Here is a 19,585-nt window from a genome sequence, read left to right on the forward strand (position 1 = left end):
AGTGGATTATTCTATTATTTTTGCATTTTATTGTTGTACTGCTATACTTTCTCCTTAGTTTTCTCCAGTATTATATACTTTAAATTATTTCAGCATTTAAAAATATAAAAAAGCGATTTTTGCTCTTCCACAATTAAATCTATTTAAACTTTTTCAGAAAGTACTAAAATTCTTTATGCAGGGATTTAAATCAGAAGTAGAGATATTATGGAGAAAATAGTACGAAGTATTTATTTAAGTATAAATAAATGAAAATATATGGTAGGGTAACGTTTAATTTTGTCGCTTAAATTTATGAGACAATCATGTAATGGCACTAAATTAGTTCATGTAACTACAAAATTTATGTATGTACATAAAAGATATTTAAAACTGTTTTAATTAAATTATGTTCCATTATGTTTGGGCACAACAGTTAAAACAAAAACCATAACTACGACAAAAACTATATGAACATATTTTAACAGCACATTTGAGATACATATACTTTTAATATGTTACCATAAATTGTTCGCTATGGAATTAATGTATTTTGTACAATTATGTAAAACTTATGAAATAATATCACTTTTTACAATAGCAAATAAATTACAATAAAAATACCAGTTGTTAGAAGTTGGTTGGTTAAAATTGCTAAACATTTCCACAAATACGATAAGAAAATACTTACATTTATGACAATGAAATAAATCAATGTCAAACAAATGACTTGAAGCCAATTGTAGGTGTCAGCAAACATCACGTCTAAGGCCTAGCTAGTCTAAACTATACTAATATAGCCAACCAAAATTTGTCTAACTGCGGAGAATACCACTGTACCAAGCTCTTCTGCTAAAATTACTCTGACAAAAAAAATATACCTAACAAATCTGAAGATATCTTATTAAAATGCAATGATTGAAGTTATAACTGATTACTACATATTAAATAAGCATAAAGTGTGATTTAAAATATCAGAAGTCAGACTATGTAAGGTAAATACAAATACAGAAACATAGATAGCAGAAGCTTATTACATGTTTAACGATGAAGAAAAGATTTCGTATCTTTTGTATATAACTGAAGAAACAAAACATCATTTAGTTGATTTACTGGACTATTGCAACCAGCTGTGTCATACTAGTATAACAACTATAACTATATATAAATACAGTTCCTAGATTTTAGATAAAGCTTAAATAGCCTCCACTGAAACGAGAGGCCCTTACCCTCATTGCTAATGTGCACAGAGAAATAGAAAGATATTCTCTAATGAAACGAGAGGCCCTCAAACTCATTGCTCATGTGGCAAAAAAAAAAATTGGTAGAAATTCTATTTAAAACTTGTAACCGAAATGAAAATTCTATATATTTAACAAAAAACACTCAAAGAGAAAGACATAAGTATAAACTTCCAAAATGCTACAAAGGGTTCCGGATCACTACAAGCAAATGATTAACGAAATCCATATTAGGTATACGAAAGCGATTAATAATAGAAACTGTGGTATGGCCATGTTATAAGTCCAGACAGAATCCATAATGAGAAAAGAGATATGAATTTTAGAAACCGTCAAGAAAAAAAAACAAACTCAAGTTATCTAGATGTACATGGTTCTAAGGGATATATATATCATGCTTCACACCAAATTGCGATATTATTCAGGGAAAGAATAAGAAGAGCGCGATTCTATCCAAGTTGACTGAGCATGGGTTTTAGGACATAATTAAGCAATACCGCATAAGAATATGACGAAGGGAAAGAAAAGAATAAGATTAATGAAGTTCCGTGATAAAATAGATTTTTCAGATATTTCTGTAATAAAAAAAGGTGTCAACAACAATAGCCCATATTAAACACTACCATATTTTCAATTTAATACGATGCTTTGTTTAAAAATTCTATTATAAAATAATTCAACCTTTATTTAGTTTTTTCCCAAATATGCATACATACAAGTTTTAATATAGAAATTTATATATCTACAAATCCAATTTAAAGAATGTAATAAATTACTATTCTCTAAAATTAAAATTTAAATTAAAATCCCTTAGTGCATGACAAAACTGTAAAAGGACTCCGTAAAGATTAATCATGTGACCTACTGTATACAAATGCTAAATGTTTAACAAGTCTATTCAATTTCCTTTTAATCCAATAAAGTTAGAGCAATCATATAAAATAATAAACCTACAAAATTCAGATTACAAAAGTTATCCAACAATGTCTTCTTCTAACCGTAAAATAAGATATTTCATAAAGCAAATACTTCATCAAATTCAATTTTAGAGAGGTATTTGATAGAATATAAAAATGATAACAAAGTTTCAATAAATTATAAATTTACAAATATGTTTGCACTTCCTTTTCATTTGACAATACAAGATCCTTGGGATACAAAATTTGTTTATATATAAATTATAATACTTCAAATATTTCTGACATTTAAATTTTTCATTCATTTGTTCACACCGTCGTGTGCAAAAAGGCAAAGATATAAAATATTACATTAAAATGATTTTAGGCAGCCATTTTGATGTGCGAAAATGTGAAAATTTGATATATCAACGATTCTACTGCCGTTGATATCATCGCCTTGAACAACAGTAAATGGAAAACCTGGTCGGAAATTTTCACCGCATTGTACCCTCATTTATCTCAGGGGTTATGTAAACTGCCACAATATTTCTTAGAGGCACATTTGTTACGCATAAGGTAACCCAATGTTATATTTCATGCATAAATTTTGCATGAAAAACATTTTTCACTGATTTTGTCGTCAGAACAGTTGACGTTTTTCCCGCCTCACTCACACCCACTCGCTCATATTGTTTAATGCAAAAACATCAACAAAAACGTTTTCGTAATTATATTAACATACAAAAATTTAACATATATTCAACTTCATTTCATCGTTGAATATTGTTGTTGTTTCAACAGATTTTGAAATAAAAATAAAAAATTTTTAATTTAAACGAGAACTATAAATTTTTGAAATAGCTTGAGGCGTTTGAGTACTTTTTTTATTCATTTGTATAACATATGGACCATATAGTTCTTCAATGGCGCCATTGGGAAGCTCCAATATTGGCCAAGTTTTACGAAAAATTGGTTTAGCAAACTAAAGTTTTTGCATAATATGATATACTCAAAATAGTTATCATTTATAAATTGTTAATTTTAAAAAATATATATTATATATTAAGCGACTTTTGCATCAAATTTAGCAATAAGAACAAATAAGAACAAAAAAATAATATTAAAGAATACTAAAATAAATAAGTAGAAGAAAGAAATTGACAATTAAAAATTGAATTTATTCACCTTCCCATAAATTTATAACACAACAAAACTTATCAATGAATCAAGTTATTTGCTATTACATCTAACTCCCAATGAAGCATAGATAGTCAACAATATTTCTGCACTCAAAATTTGCCCTACCAATAGAATTTGGTTAAGCAACTTTAACTTCACTACTATTGTTATATGTTACATGTCTGGGCTAGAGCACCAGACTGAGAGGTTACTTGTGTGTCTCAATCTAGCAATCCCACTTAGTTTCCAAAAAGTAAACTTATATTCAAACGTATAACTTCAATTAATATCAGCAGAATTCCAATGATGACGTTCCTTTTCTTTAACTTTTCGCTAGTGATTTGATATTCATTCCAGTCATTCAGTTAATCATTCAATGTTATATCCACTTTTGATAACGTTCGTTTTGACTGAATTCGTTTTTAGATCAGCTTTCACTTCCTTGTAACAGAGAAATGTGACTTAATTTACTTATACTGTAACTTAATAAATATATACAATTAATAAACCTTCTAGTTGAATGAAATAACTATGTGTATGATTTTGACTATTACTGTTACTTGTCTTTCTTTACTAGTTAAAACACGCCCCAGATAAAAACCCTAACATTAAAACCCAAATATCTGCTCGGAGTCCACTTTAAGAAGCTTAGCCCATTCATTCTCAGATGATTGCTTATGTGTCGTTATAAATCATGGGCTTTATAATAAATCTGATAGTAGTATTGTATTGATTCATTAAAGGCACAAGTCATTCATTGGCTTTGACGTTTATATTTCAGATACCAAATTGTACCTGTGAATTTCTGTTGAATTGTTTAGTACTTCCTTAAAGTATTCTACTCAACAAATAACATTATTGCTGATATCGATCAAAATCTGATCATTCTTGCTTCCAAGCTCAGTGATACCTTTATGTTGAGATTTCAGCTGCTGAATTACAGCCGCAAGTTGTATGTAGGTTGTTCAGTACTTTGTTGAAGTATTATACCTACTCAATAAATATTTCAATGTGAAATTGGTCCCGGCGAAAATAAGTCTCTAAGTAGAGACGGTGTTTTAGTCCATATACAATATGTTTCTATGTTAGAAAGTCAGGCACACCATTCCGGCTGTAGTCGGTTTGACGATACGTAACGCATTACACCTCATCATCCGAGCTATCAAACTACGAATATTTAATAATGACATGTTGGTTAGCATATGAATTAAGCATTTTTACATGAATTAAGCCAGAATAGAATATAAGAGATTTTATATTACAATATACTGCTTTTCCAATTAATCCATATATGACTATTTTAAATTATTTGTAACTACAATTTTTTAAATTATTCTTATTATTATTATATTTATATATTTATAGCTGGTATGCCAATTGACCTTGATGGTTTACACGTGTTCTTTTTAGTCTATCATCATAACATAACCTATGTATTTATAGATGCTTCTATATTTTTTTTCCATTTTTTTTTTCGCATTCATACTAAGCTTCAATAACATTATTTATAACGTCAGTTATTACTTATTAGATAATAATGCATTTAATAGAGATATAATATAAAAAGAATTTTTGTTGTTGTAATTCACTTCTTTTCAAAACCTCTCTTTTATTTATAATGTTTACATGTACATCAATTTTAATTATACGGTAACACAATGGGTCTATAGGCCTTAGTGAAATCTTTGGGATTGCCGCTTTAATCTAACCTATCATTAATTCATCAATAATCATGTGTATAATTTTAGAACTGAAACAAAAAGCGATGTATTAGCACATCAGTTCTTTTATATTAAGAAATCTTTTTTGATAACAAAATCTATTTTCTTTTAATCCTATTTTATCATTTGACATTTCGTGAAATATGAAATTAAAATGGTAAACCATTCTGATAATTAACAAACCCCTTCAGCTGTTTAATTGTATACATAATGTTTGATTATTAAACGAATTGTTGTGCAAATTGCCTTCCCTATATGTTGCCAGAGAAACTATTTATTTTATATTGTTTAAATTGAACACAAATACCGAAATTAAATTAACAAGAAAGAAATTTGTATTAAAATGACATTTCTTCTCTCAAGTAGAAACGATGTCTCGAACACATCGTTTCCGCACTCACATAGAAAATCGCATCAATTTAATAACACATGTTTCGACTGCTTCGGAGATTTATGCTGCTGGATGAGAAAACACTTCGACAATGTGCTAACATGGAAAAACATTTTCACAGACACAATCTTCATCATTGGTTTCGCCCCATTGTAATTTACGTTTTCTCAATCTATCAGCTGGAAGAGGATATTTGCCAATTGCTATTGACATTTTATTGGTTTTGCTGTGATTTGTCTGAATGAGTGACATTAATCGACATGCGCCACTAATAACTCCGCAATTTTACCAAGAAATGTGGATTCAGAATTTTTTTATGCTTTACGCTGTAGTAATTTAAAAAAGGATTATTTGTGGAGCAATGAAATAAATAAATAACAAAAAATTAAAAGCAAACAAAATTAAATTGAAAAATTAATTTCCCTTTTTTTTATTTGCAGGTTTGTCAGATACCAAACTACATGAAATTTACTTAGACAACAAAGAAATAAAACTCAGTTGGATGGTTGATTGGTATAAGCAAGAAGTACTTTTCCACTTACAAAATGCCTTTAATGAACAACATCGCTGGTTCTATTTGGGTTTCTCAAAGCGTGGTGAGCTTGCTGATGCAGATATATGCTTTTTCGAAAATCAAAACGGGTTCTTTAATGTTGTAACGGACACTTATACTAGTGCTGATGGCAAATACGTGCAAAAGGACTACCAACAGGACTGTGAGCTTTTCAAAATGGATGAATTTACATTAGCATTCAAAAGAAAGTTCGATACTTGCGATCCTTTGGATTTGAGAATGCACGTAAGTACATCAAACATGTAATACGAGTACAACTCTATCTAAACTCAAATAGGAAAATGAAACAAAACTAAATTTATCTGTCATATAGGAAGGTACAATGTACATAATGTGGGCACGTGGTGAAAATCAATTGGCCTTAGAAGATAATCAGTTTGCATTGCCAAATGTTTCGTCAAACGAGTCAGGCATCAAAATGATGCAACTACTGAGAGCCGATAAAATTCTCATACCCGAAACGTAAGCATTGAATTTCATTCCATTTTCAGTGATATGATTTGTAAAATGCTTTTATACAAACTTCTATACAGCGAAATGAAACAAATCGAAATCAATTTGAAAAACGTGCCGATCCCAAATAAGGAAACTACATACTGGTGTCATATACAAAAACTTGATGACTTTCTAAAGGACAAACATCACATTGTGCAATTTGAGCCCATAATTACTTCGCCTAGTATTGTGCATCACTTGGAAGTGTTTCATTGCGAAACTGAAGCAAATGTAGAAATTCCCATTTACAATGGCGACTGTGAACAAATGCCCAAAGCTGCTAAAGTCTGCTCAAAAGTGATTGCTTTATGGGCCATGGGCGCTAGCACATTTACATATCCACCAGAGACTGGCTTACCAATTGGTGGCAAAGAGTATAATCCATACGTACGTCTGGAAGTACATTTTAATAATCCTGCTTTAGAGAAAGGTGAGATAGAAAATCATTGTTTTGGTTTAATAGCATTCACTCAAAAAGCGTTTTATGATGGCATTAAAATTTACTTTCAAAAATTTAATGACTTTAGTTCTTTGACTATTTCGATTTAACTTTAAACATTCCTTTTGCTGTTCCTGTTGATATAAATTTTAATCATTTAAATACTGAAAAAATTATTTTGTGGTGAATATGAAAGTTTATTCATTTGTATTAAATAATATAACGTTTTTAATTTATTTCATTTTTTTATGTAATCCTATTTTATATTAATTCAAATTTAATTAAAACTTTTGATGAATATTTATTAAAAAAATCATAAATAAATATTTAAATGGAAATGTAATATTGAAACAAAATGCGACAATTTCTATAACTAAATAATTACATTTTTCTTTTAATAGTGTATTTACATTGCCTATATAATAATATCAACCACAATACAACTGTAAAAAAATTTATTTTTTATTCAAAAATATATTCGAAAAAATTACATCCGTTTAATGGGAAAAATAATTCCGGTCTATATTCCAGTTTGCCTATGTTTTTGTTTAAAAATTTTAATTTTGAATGGTTCATGGATTTTTTAATCGAGATATACATACATAATTAACACACTGATTTATGTAACGTTGAAAAAAATATGAAAAACTTTTAACGATTTCGGGTTAACATACCAAAACACACTATTGTGAAATATTTAATATTTTCGGAAACGATTCGAATGCATTCGGAACCGATTTTAATTTTGGTTGGTAATGAATTTTTATCAAGATATTGTTCAGGAAATTTAAAAATGATTAAATTGTACTGTTATTGGTATTTTTAAAGAATATATATTTTATTTATTTAGATATTTTAAGTACTATGGTGTAATCTTATTTGAAAATAAGATTGATAATATCTTATTTTTTTTTTATCTTATCTTATTTTATTTTATTTTTATCTTATTTAAAAATAAGATCGATAATATCTTATTTTCCAATAATAATAAGATAAAAGTATATGAAACATATACTTTATACAAGTATAAATTAAATTATAATACTTATCAAACAATAAATTTGAAAATAATAAGATGTAATACAAATGTTTTATATATAATAGTAATTATAACTACAGTCAAACTTTCATAACTCGAACTAAATAGAGTGCACCAGGGTTGAGAGAGCATTATAACATGCAATTCTTTAACTCGAAGTCTCCATAAGTCGAAACTTTTCTTTACAAAATGGTACTTCTAATTATAGAAGTTTAACTGTATGAATATGTAATACAACTACATACATATTATTACTATAAAATATAGTTTTTATTAGACAGAAGTAAGAGTTGTCATGAGTTGTGATAATATTAATATTTTGTTTAAACTCTAACTACTTAGTTATCTCCTGAAGTGATGCAGATACTTTATCGTTGGTATAACATTCAAGTCGTTACTTGTAAGCTTTATAAATTTTTCAAAAATCAATTGAAAATAAACTTATGCACAATTTCCGAAAATAGCGCATCAATTAAGTTTCGTAAAACTTAGTCATGACCGTTTCCATCAAGACACCCCATCAGAGACTACTTATATCTATATAAAAACCGCCAATCACAAATCGGTAACGATTTTAAAAGTTCAATACACAGCTCTTCCTCATCATTGAATTGAAAAATACAGGTTTTATGCTTTGCTCTTTACTTTGCATTTGAGGAGATTCCACTCCTTCTCTTTTTCTATCTGTTCTTTGATTTATAGAATCCATATGAATGACCATACGTTTCGGAAGTCAAAAGAGCGATTAATTGATCAAATTTTATTATCGCATTGAACATTTATTTTGGTAGACATCAATACAACAATTGTCTGTCTTCCCAAAGTTGTAACCAATACATGCAGATCATCTTCAAGATTTATTTATATAACAAAATATTGTCTTATATATACAAGGCTGATAGTAAAAGAAAAAAGCTCTACTAAACTATTACTTTTTGTGAACATAGAGATTTATGTTAATCCACTTTAAATTTTTTTTTCGCGAAATAATTGACAGTTATCCTATATATGTACCTTTTTTGTTATGGGATAGAGGTCAGGATCAAACCAGCCAATATCCTACCATTATGCATAAACTCAAAATAGAAAAAAAATAAAAGCAATAGAGGATATTGAGGAAATCGAGAGATAGAGGATACAGGAGGATACAGCTATCCATGTCAAATTTCTAAGTTTCCTTGATGAATATAAAAAAATCCTGAAACCTTTGTTAATGTTCATCGCAACTCAACAATCTTAACTTATTTTTTGCAAAATCTGGACATAATTAGATATATATATCTGTTATATATATATATATATATATATATATATAATATATACCTATATATGAATATATATACATATATATTATGTTAAAGCTGTTTTGAGCTAGTGCACTTCTACTCTTTTTTAAATCGAGGTTTCTTCAAAACCCCTATTTTCACCTTGACTAAGCAGTAATTGACCTCAGATCTGCATACCTCCCCGAGAAGCCTGTAACCATTTTGAGATTTGATAACGCGGTGTTGGTAAGTCTGTCAGTTTTCGCAAATAATTTCAGGACTCTATCCTTTATGTATATATATATCTGGTAGTTCTTTAGATATATATATGTATATATAATATGTATTGGATTTCGCTTAAACGTATATATACATATATATATTTATTAAATTTTTTAGTAAGATAGTAGATTTCGCTTAAATATGTGAAAGATCACACTCGATATATTTCCATCATAAAAATTTTTTTTTTTTTTTTTTTTTTTTATTTTTTTTTTTATTTAATTTAAATTCAATATGTATTCTGTCACATAGTACGGTGACATTTTACAATTTTTTAATAAATACTATTTGAGACTTGATCATTTACAATTAAAGTAGTTCTCCCTGTAGAGAGCTACTCTTTTCTTTTTAATTTAAGATTTCTTTATAAAAAAAAATTTGATTTTTATAATAAAATTTGAAGCGGCGTTTTCCTTTTCAGTCTCGTAAATATATTTGAGGGGGACATCAAATTCGAAGCTAGGATGTTGGGATGAATTTGTATTCGTTCATGGTATTTTCTAGCTACCTTTTTTACTTCATCTCTTACCGGGATTATCCCAAGGTCCCGATGGATTTGAATGTTAGTTACATACCATGGAGCATTTACTATTTCCCGTAAAGTTTTAGATTGAAATCTTTGAAGAATTTCTATGTTGGATGTTGAGGCTGTTCCCCATAATTGAATGCCATAGGTCCATACTGGTTTTAGCACACTTTTATATAAAATAAGTTTATTCTTTAGGGATACTGAAGATTTTTTATTTAGTAGCCAAAACATTTTTCTGTATTGAATCCCAAGGGATTTCCTTTTGTTAAAAATATGCGTTTTCCATGTCAGACGTCTATCTAAGTGCATGCCCAAGTATTTAGCGCTATTTGATTGCGGAATTATTATATTATTAAGTTTAATTTCCGGGCAGGTGTCTTTTCTCATTGTGAATGTAACATGAGTAGATTTTGTTTCATTTGCTTTCATGCGCCAATACTGCAACCATTTTGATATACGATCAAGACCAGCTTGTAGTTTGAATGAGGCTACAGAGGGATCGTTTGCACTCGCCAGGATAGGTGTATCATCTGCAAATGTGCCGGTTACAATTCCTACCGTCTTCGGTAAATCGTATGTGAAAAGCAGATAAAGGGTTGGACCGAGTACACTGCCTTGTGGTACTCCAGCTCTAATATCATGTAGAGAAGACATTTCATTTTCATTGTTGACATAAAAGAGTCTTTTCAATAGATACGATTTTATGAACGTATAATAGTTAAGTGGCAGAAGCTTTTTACATTTGTAAAGAAGTCCTTGGTGCCATACTCGATCAAACGCTTGAGATATGTCCAAAAACGCTGCTGAGCAGTATTCTTTTCGCTCGAAAGTGGTCTGTATTTTTTCAACAATTCTATGAATTTGCTCAATGGTTGAGTGTTTTCTTCTGAATCCAAACTGGTGGTTCGGAATTATTCGTTTCGACTCGATTACCGGCATAAGACGTTTTAAAAATAATATCTCAAGAACTTTTGAAAGAATGGGAAGGAGACTTACTGGACGATAGGATTTTACATCTTCAGCTGGTTTCCCTGGTTTTAGTATCATCTTTATTTCGGCAACTTTCCATTGATCAGGGATGAAACTTTTTAACAAGGATGCATTGAAAAGATGAGTAATAAATATTAAAGCAACATCTGGAAGTTTTTTAAGAATTTCGGCAGTTATGAGGTCATAACCAGGTGCCTTTTGATTTTTAAGAGATTTAATTGTAGAAATTATTTCTCGTTTTTTAAATTTCCTAATTGGTAACTCCATTTGGTGAGTTTCTTCTAAAAATTTGGAAACATTGACTTCTATTTCTGAATCGCCAGTCATATCATGTGGAATAAAAACGTTTTTTAGATGGCTTGCGAAAAGTTGAGCTTTTTCAGACGGTTTTTTCGCCCAAGTATTATCTGTATTTTTAAGTGGGGGTCGATAATCTATTGTATTATTTACTTTTTTATTTGCTTTCCATAGAGAATAGTGAGATAAGTGAGACGTGTCGAGGCTATGTAAGAACTTCTGCGTATTTTGTTCCGTCTGTCGTTTCAGCAGAGTCTTTAGATCTTTAATAATTTTGTTAAGTTTCCTCTTGTCTTCAGGAAATCTGGTGCGATGCCATATTTTTCTAGCATTTCGTTTATCCTTTAGTTTTTTTGTGATCTCCCCAGTATACGTTACTAGATTCTTCATATAGACTTTTGGAGGAGGAGTAGCTTCCCATGCTGCCTCTTGAATAGATCTGGTTAGGTATTCAGTCGCTTCAATTATATCTTCTTCAGTTTTTAGTGGCATTTTGACGTTTAGAGACGATGACAACATTGTTTCAAATATAGGCCAATTTGTTTGCTTGTTGTATAATTGACATTTTTGGATCTTGTTTCTAAGGTCTTTATCTATTATTACAATCACTGGTGAATGGTCCGATGATAAATCTAAGCTGGTCTTACATTGCACATGTTCATAAAGGAAGCCTTTGGTAACGCAAAAATCAATAAGATCAGGAATTTTATCTGTATCTGATGGCCAGTATGTGGGCTCTCCTGTGGAAAAAACTTTAAGTTTCAAGAGTCTCACTGCTTTGTATAATTCACGTCCCTTTGTTGTGGTTAGTCGTGATCCCCAGAATATATTTTTCGCATTGAAGTCGCCACCAGTTATAAATCGATTCCCTAATGTTGAAAAAAATTTTGTGTAGATTTCTTCCTTCACATTATGTTTTGGTGGGCTATATATGGCAGATATAAGAATTGGTCCGACTGAGTCCTCGATCATAATATTTGTGGCTTGATTTCATCAGTGCTATAGTGAGTACATTCATAATGTTTAAGTGTTCTTTTAATTAATACTGCAGAGCCTCCATGAGCTTTTCCGTCCGGATGCGGAGACTGATAGAAACAATAGGATGGAATTTTAAAAAAACTTTTTTTTGTGAAATGAGTTTCTGAAACTAATAATACATCTACGTTATTTTTTGATAGAAATAAACTCAGTTCAGAGGAATGTTTTGACAACCCATTGGCATTCCATAAGACGAGCTTTATGGGCATATGGTTTGTTTAGAAACAAGACTTACTAAAAGATTTGTCATGGTAGTTATTTGATTCATTACTTCCCGCATTAGTTTCATCATTTCTTTCATTTCACTCACCAATGCATCGCTGTGAAGATTATTTTTATTGAAAGAAATTTGATCTATTTGGTTGGCAGCAACTTGAGCGTAAGTTTGCTGAGAGTTTTTATTTGGAGTAGTTTGAACTGGTTGAGCGCGTGCAGGTTGAGCGAAAGTTTGCTGTTTTTCGTGTTGTTCTTGATGCTGATTAGTTGAGGATACAAATTCAGCATCAGGTTTTAGAAATTTTTTTTTAAGTGGTGGGAAAGTAGACGCTTGCAGTTTTTTATACACTAAGCAGCCCTTGTAGTTTGCTGGGTGGTTACCTTCACAAAGAACACATTTAACATCATTTGTTCTGGATTTTCTTTCGCAGTCAGCCGATGCGTGATTACCAGCACACTTAATGCATTTGGGTTGTCTTCTACATCCTGATTTAGTGTGGCCATAGTGTTGGCATCTTGAGCATTGAGGTAACTCACGTTTAAAATGGGGTGGCTCAAAGGTAACTCGACTGTGGAGTAAGCTTTTAATGTTGTAGATATCTTTGTTATTTGGTTTTTGCTCTATTTCTACAACGAACATTGGAAGGGACCTTTTTGTTTGGCAATGTTTCATATTCCATATATTTGTAGTAGCATGTCCAAATTCTTCTAGAGCTGTTTTTATATCCCCAATATCGACGGAGGGATGCATATTTCTTAATATGACCTTAAAGCTCCTTTCATTTTTAGGTTTGTATGTATAAAATTCCGTGTTCTTACTTTCTAGCATTTTAACGATTTTTGAATAAAATTCCGGTGCACCGGGCTGTATACGAACCCGAGTAGATGAAATCACTCTCATTTCATATTTATTATTTGCAATTTCGTTAAGCAGATTTAAAAGTGGGCGAACGTCCTCAACTTTATCTACAAAAATTGGTGGTGATTTAAGCGGTTTTTCCTCTTGTATAGCAGGTTGGTCTTCTTTTTCTTCCACTACCAGTCCATCAAATCTATTCGAATTACTGAGCCAGTAGTTCAATTTTTGTTGCTTTGGTTTTTTCATTTTTTCAGGACTGTCTCTAAGTCTTTTACTGCCTTTAACTTCGTTCCATTCTTCTTTTCTGCACGGAAAATCAATTTTGGCGTTATGGATTTCGCTCATAGATCCTGCTCGTTCTCGCTGAGAAACCTTTAGTAAAGTCGCAATGTCTGTACTTTGTTTATTCATTTTTTCTAAACTTTGAACTTGTTTAGTTCCAACATCTGCTGGTGAATTTTCACTTTTTAATTGGTGTGTACCACCTTCTTTTACCGGAGGTGGTGTTCTATTTATAGGCATGAAATGTTTTTATAAAATTTGTGCAGTCGTTTTATATAAAATATAAAAAAATATATAAAAGAATACAAAAAGAAAAAACAAATTAAAAGATTTTATTAAAAAATTAACACATTTATTAAATTTTTTAGCAAAATACTTAATCTCAAAAACGTGTTAATGTGCTATTAAATATTTCCCCTCACTTTAGATCACGTCGATAGTTCCGGTATGCGCATAAAAATGGTCTCACAGCTGCGACAATATGATGCTGGTGTAATGGAACTGGGACTTGAATACACGGACAAAATGGCAATACCGCCAGGTCAAGTGGGATTTCCATTGAATGGTTATTGCATTTCTGAATGTACTGAAGTTGTAAGTAAAAATACAATCAATTGATTGACTGACTAGTATGTATTGTGTGTGAATGTGAATCTGAATGTATGCAGCTATGATTATGTTTTGGACTGTTTTTCTACTACTACTAAAAGCTACAACATGCCGTGCAGTTGTCTTTGTATGCTTGTACTGACCTAATTCTATTTACATTCCAAAAAAAAAAAAGGAAAAACAAAAGGTTTACACAAACATTTTGTCACGCTTTTCTATTTCTTTTACATGTTAGGCCTTACCAAGTACTGGCATCGTCATATTCGGTTCTCAACTACATACACATTTACGTGGTGTACGTATACTCACACGTCATTTCCGTGGTACCGAAGAGTTACGTGAAATAAATCGAGATGATTACTATTCACATCACTTTCAGGAGATGAGGAATTTGCATTATAAACCGCGCGTTCTACCGGTAAGTCAGTGTAAAAGAATATTTTCTTCTTTCCATTTACATTCTTTTTTTTCTTCACACTTTAAATTATTTACAATATTGATTTCATTTCATTACGACACTCACGGAAATCGTGTCTTTAGCATAGCAACTTAATCAAAAAAAAAAAAGAAGCAGAGAAACGAAATGCTTATATAATTTGCAGCAATTTTTTAAGCAATTTTCACTTCAATCCTCTTGTGTGAATTTCGGAATATGCTCTCAAGTCAAGCATAGATATTTTTGCTTCTCAGCACTGGTACAAAAGTGTCAAACAAGTGAATTGAATAAATATCCTGCAGCAGGAAAAATGCTTCAACTTACAAAGAATGCTTTTTATACTTGCTGGAATTTTCGTTTCCATTCTACTTTTTTCATTTTTTTTTTTTGCAACTAAAACTATTTGAAAATAGAGCAGGGAAATCATTTTGCAATGATGAAAAGGAAACGTAATTTGCAATATTATCTACTAAAAGGAATTCACTACAATGTCGTAAAAGAAACTCAAAATAAATTACCGTGTAGAAATAAATTATTTGATAAAGTTGTCTCAAGTTTGACTGGATTGAAATGTACATCCTTCAACAGGACAAACTTGAAACATTTGCAGATTAAGTGCAATCCTTGCGCTATCACTTGTTTAGCTATTTTTAGCAAATTACTTTAATTACTTGCAGTTTCAATTTCAATTTAAGTAGCTTAATCAGTTGCAGCTTCCATTGCACACAACAAAAAGTATATATATAAGAGTGTAGTATACAAAAAAAAAAACTGCTAAAAGTCTTCTTTCAGTTAAGACATAAAAAATGTCTTATTTCATTTATTTTCCAATACAATTTGAGTTATTCCCAAATGAAAATCTACTTTTCTGTCTGTTTATATAAAATTTTATTTTCTTATTTCATATATTTAATTTTATTTTTTGTTTTCTTCTCATTTTTTTAATACTTTAGGGAGATGCTTTAGTCACAACTTGCTATTACAACACCATCGGCTATGAAAATGCAACTCTTGGTGGGTTCTCCATAAGCGACGAAATGTGTGTCAACTACATTCACTACTATCCGGCAACAAAGTTAGAAGTTTGCAAAAGTTCAGTTTCCGAAGATACTTTGGAGAATTATTTCATTTACATGAAAAAGTAAGATTTGACAAATTTATAAAAACAACACAAAACTTTTAAAAACATTTATTGGAATACAACTAAAAAAGAGTAAGATTTCATACAATTTCGCTTCCGTTTGTGACAGTGAAATAACTTATATTAATTGGTTGCACTTCCATTGAGGAGTTGAGTAAGTGTTTAGTTGAAATCAATACATTGAAAGACCATAACTTAAAGTACATAGTTGAAATCAATACATTGAAAGACCATAAGTTAAAGTATACTGTGTCACAAAATATGAACATCTTTAAACTTAAAAAAAACTAAGGTCAAAGAGCTTTAAATTTATATATAGTATTTTCTTGGTCTTCAATAAAGGACATAGAAATAAGCATATTGAAGGTCACATTGAAAAACATACTACCCAATTTATTTTAACGCAATTTACTACATAGAAAAAGTAAATGATAGACTTCAATAATAGCATCACCCAAAACTCTTTAGTACTCTTAAAATCTAACAGACATATTAAACAATGTATAGCTGTAAAGCGGACAACTCTAGATGCAAATTAGTTCAGCTTAATATGCGGATAATTATTTAATTTAAATAAATATTACCTAACGTCAACGTCGTAATGGCAACCCTTGTCATAATATGTTACCAATTTACTCTTTTTAAGATGACGAGCAATACTCAAACAACGGGTTGTCACTAAGTACTAGTACTCGTATGTTCGAAAAAGAATTGTAAACTAAAAAAATTTGTGGATACGGAAACATCAATTTCTCCCAATCCTAACAATCGTAAACTGCATATAAATAATATAGTAAATTGTAGGAAAGTCTAAACTTTAAACTCCAACTCGGTTAAACTCCAAAAACGTAGTATAAGTAAAACTTTTCCATTTCTCCACTTTTCTCAAATGTACTCACTTCTTATATCTGAGTTATTGATAATTAGTCTTTATTATAATTAAAAATAAATTATTACTTTTTTCTAGTTCTTAATTTTTAATTGCTCTTAAATTTAATTAAAATGTATAGACAGGGTTGGATAAAAATTATACGGCGTGTACTCCTCTGATAGTTAAATGTCACAACATTGAAATGCTTAGATACCTCCGATGCTTCTTTTTTTTTGTAATCTCATTAGTATTCTGAATGCTCACCTTCTTTTATTCTTTCCCAACTCAATCCATATGGCATTGATTTATTAAATCCTGGTTATGCGGGTATTAAATTTTTGTTGTTAATAGAAATAAATTGTAATATTGTTTTAAATTATTAATTCATAATTTCTGTTTAATTCTCTATGAACTGGATTGGGTAAAAAGTATTCGGTGTATATCGTTAGATATTAAATTATAGATTAAATTAAAGATATTAAATATTTATTGTTGAAAAAAACAAGTTGTATTATTGTTTTAAATTGTTAATTTATCATTGCTCCTTAATTGCTCCTTAACAGTTAGACTTAAAAATGTCATGTCACAACTTTAAAATGTTTATCTACATTTAGGCGTTCTTTTCTTGACAAGCAATACATTTATAATTATAAGTAATCATTTTAAAAATTCGATACGTAATCACAAATAAATACAAACGGTGTAAAAAGATTCTGCCCTTTATGAAGAAGTTATTATATTGCAATTTCTATCAAAACATGCTTCCTTCGCCTTCACCTTTAAAATATATGAATAAAGCCAACAATGGTAATAAGCTTTTTACAGTACCGTTTAAAAAAATTATAAATGTATCATTAAATCTCCAAGGGAATAGAATAAAAAAAATCAAAATGCTGTTATAAATCATAAAGCTGATTACAGAAAAAAAACTCATAGATAATTGCTACCAGCAAGAAAATAAAATTATAAGAAAAGTAACTTACTTATGATAATATTATATGAAAGTGTTGTTGATCAGACTAAACATAATTTCACTAACGGCAGCAAAGTCAGTATTGATTATAAGAAGATGAGGCCTACATATTTGATGGAATTGCAATAATACTATCCATTACAAACTAATATGATCTTATCAACGATTGCTTCGAGTTTTCAAAGTTGAAAATTGATACATTTAAAAAAATTTGATCAAAAGGAAAGGTTTTAAATTGAAATGAAATAATAGTTTATTCATCAAAATAAATGCATTTTCAAAAACATGATATAATACTCTTTAACAACAAGTATATTCCACATACAACTTTGATAGCTCCATTAAAACGAATTCACTGAAAAGTTTCAATGCATTTAAGCTAACCCACTAATTTATGGTCATATTACAATCAAACTAAGCTCTTAATCCTCCAAAGCAATTAAAAATTTATATTTGAATAAATGTATATACATAGATATATTGTATATAATGATAATCTCTTCTAAGAGCTTAGCTGCAGTTAATACAATTTAAACAGCTGCTTTTTGCTTAAGATCTGACTGCATGGTTCATTATCCTGCGACAATATAAAACTTTAAAAATTTCTATTTATTTTCAAATGAAACTAAATTCAAACACATTTTGTTTCCTTTTTATTTTTGTAGAAAAGAACATCAACGGAATATTCACTTAAATGGAGCACGTTCCAAAAATTATCACAGTATTAAGTGGACGCAGCCACGCGTCGATCAGCTTTACACGATGTATATACAGGAACCACTTAGCATGCAGTGCAATAAGTCTGATGGTTTCCGGTTCGAGGGATACAATTGGGAAGGTGCACCCATCACGCCGGTACAAATTAAAATTCCCATTCACCGTAAACTTTGTCCAAACTATAATCCACTCTGGTTAAAACCACTTGAAAAAGGGAAATGCGATTTACTAGGTGAATGCATTTATTAAATTTTTTTTACTTTTGTATTTTTCAGTTGTGTCTTAATTCTAATTTTTTTAATTGAAAGTAAGGAAAGAAGAACTATATAATAGACTTAATTAATTTTTATTATTTATGAAACTGAATTGTTAATGTTTAGGAATATAGTAACTGTAAAGGACAATTGCTTTTTCAAAATTAAAAAACTTGATAAGACAATGAATTTTGTTAATGTTACCCAGACAGAAGTGTTACATTTTGTATAAATATTTCACAACTATAGCATACCTTTTCTTAACAGATAGTAATTTTAATTATCTCAAGAATTTAAAATTATTTAAGAACATAATTCGAAATTAAATTTCACTCAAGTTTAACCACCTTCAATTTAAAATGTCTTTTTTTATGGTTGTTTTTGTAGAAAAACCAATTGTCCTTAAACATATTTGTACGTAAGAGTATTAGAAACAATAAGGAAATAATATCAGCGATATAAATACAATATATGTTAGAAGAATGCACTTATATTTATAATTTTTAAAATGAACTAAATTATTAGTATTCAGAGATGAGGAAATTATATATGCGCGCAAGAATATATCTATATATGTATTTAGAAACCATTAATGAAACATATGATAAACTTATATATGATGTGATAATTATACCATGAACATTAGTAAAAATTTATAATAAATGACCACCATACCAGCATTTTTATGGCTTTTTATTTAATTAATCTTAAAGGTAATTATGAGATAACCACATTACAAATAATTGGCAGATGTGAATGATATTACATTAAAAATTATGTCGAGTTTATTCTTTTTTTAAAATGCAATTATACCTATATGAGCAGAAACTTAAAATAGATAAAAATGAACTTAAATAAATAAAACACTT

General features: G+C 29.7%; 1 protein-coding gene across 1 annotated transcript in view; it reads left to right on the forward strand.

Annotated features, from left to right (window-relative positions):
- Window positions 1-19,385, forward strand: part of LOC119669832 (tyramine beta-hydroxylase) — a 50,084-nt gene extending 30,699 nt beyond the window's left edge. Inside the window, exons 2-8 of the mRNA XM_038079863.1 lie at window positions 5,851-6,209; window positions 6,298-6,446; window positions 6,518-6,909; window positions 14,143-14,309; window positions 14,560-14,742; window positions 15,714-15,901; window positions 18,411-19,385. Of these exons, the coding sequence (XP_037935791.1) occupies window positions 5,851-6,209; window positions 6,298-6,446; window positions 6,518-6,909; window positions 14,143-14,309; window positions 14,560-14,742; window positions 15,714-15,901; window positions 18,411-18,711 (1,739 nt within the window). The 3' untranslated portion in view covers window positions 18,712-19,385. The remainder of the gene's footprint in view (window positions 1-5,850; window positions 6,210-6,297; window positions 6,447-6,517; window positions 6,910-14,142; window positions 14,310-14,559; window positions 14,743-15,713; window positions 15,902-18,410) is intronic.
- The last annotated feature ends 200 nt before the right edge of the window (window positions 19,386-19,585 follow it).

This window comes from Teleopsis dalmanni, chromosome 1 (genome assembly GCF_002237135.1).
Source record: "Teleopsis dalmanni isolate 2A chromosome 1, ASM223713v2, whole genome shotgun sequence".
Lineage (NCBI taxonomy): Eukaryota > Metazoa > Arthropoda > Insecta > Diptera > Diopsidae > Teleopsis > Teleopsis dalmanni.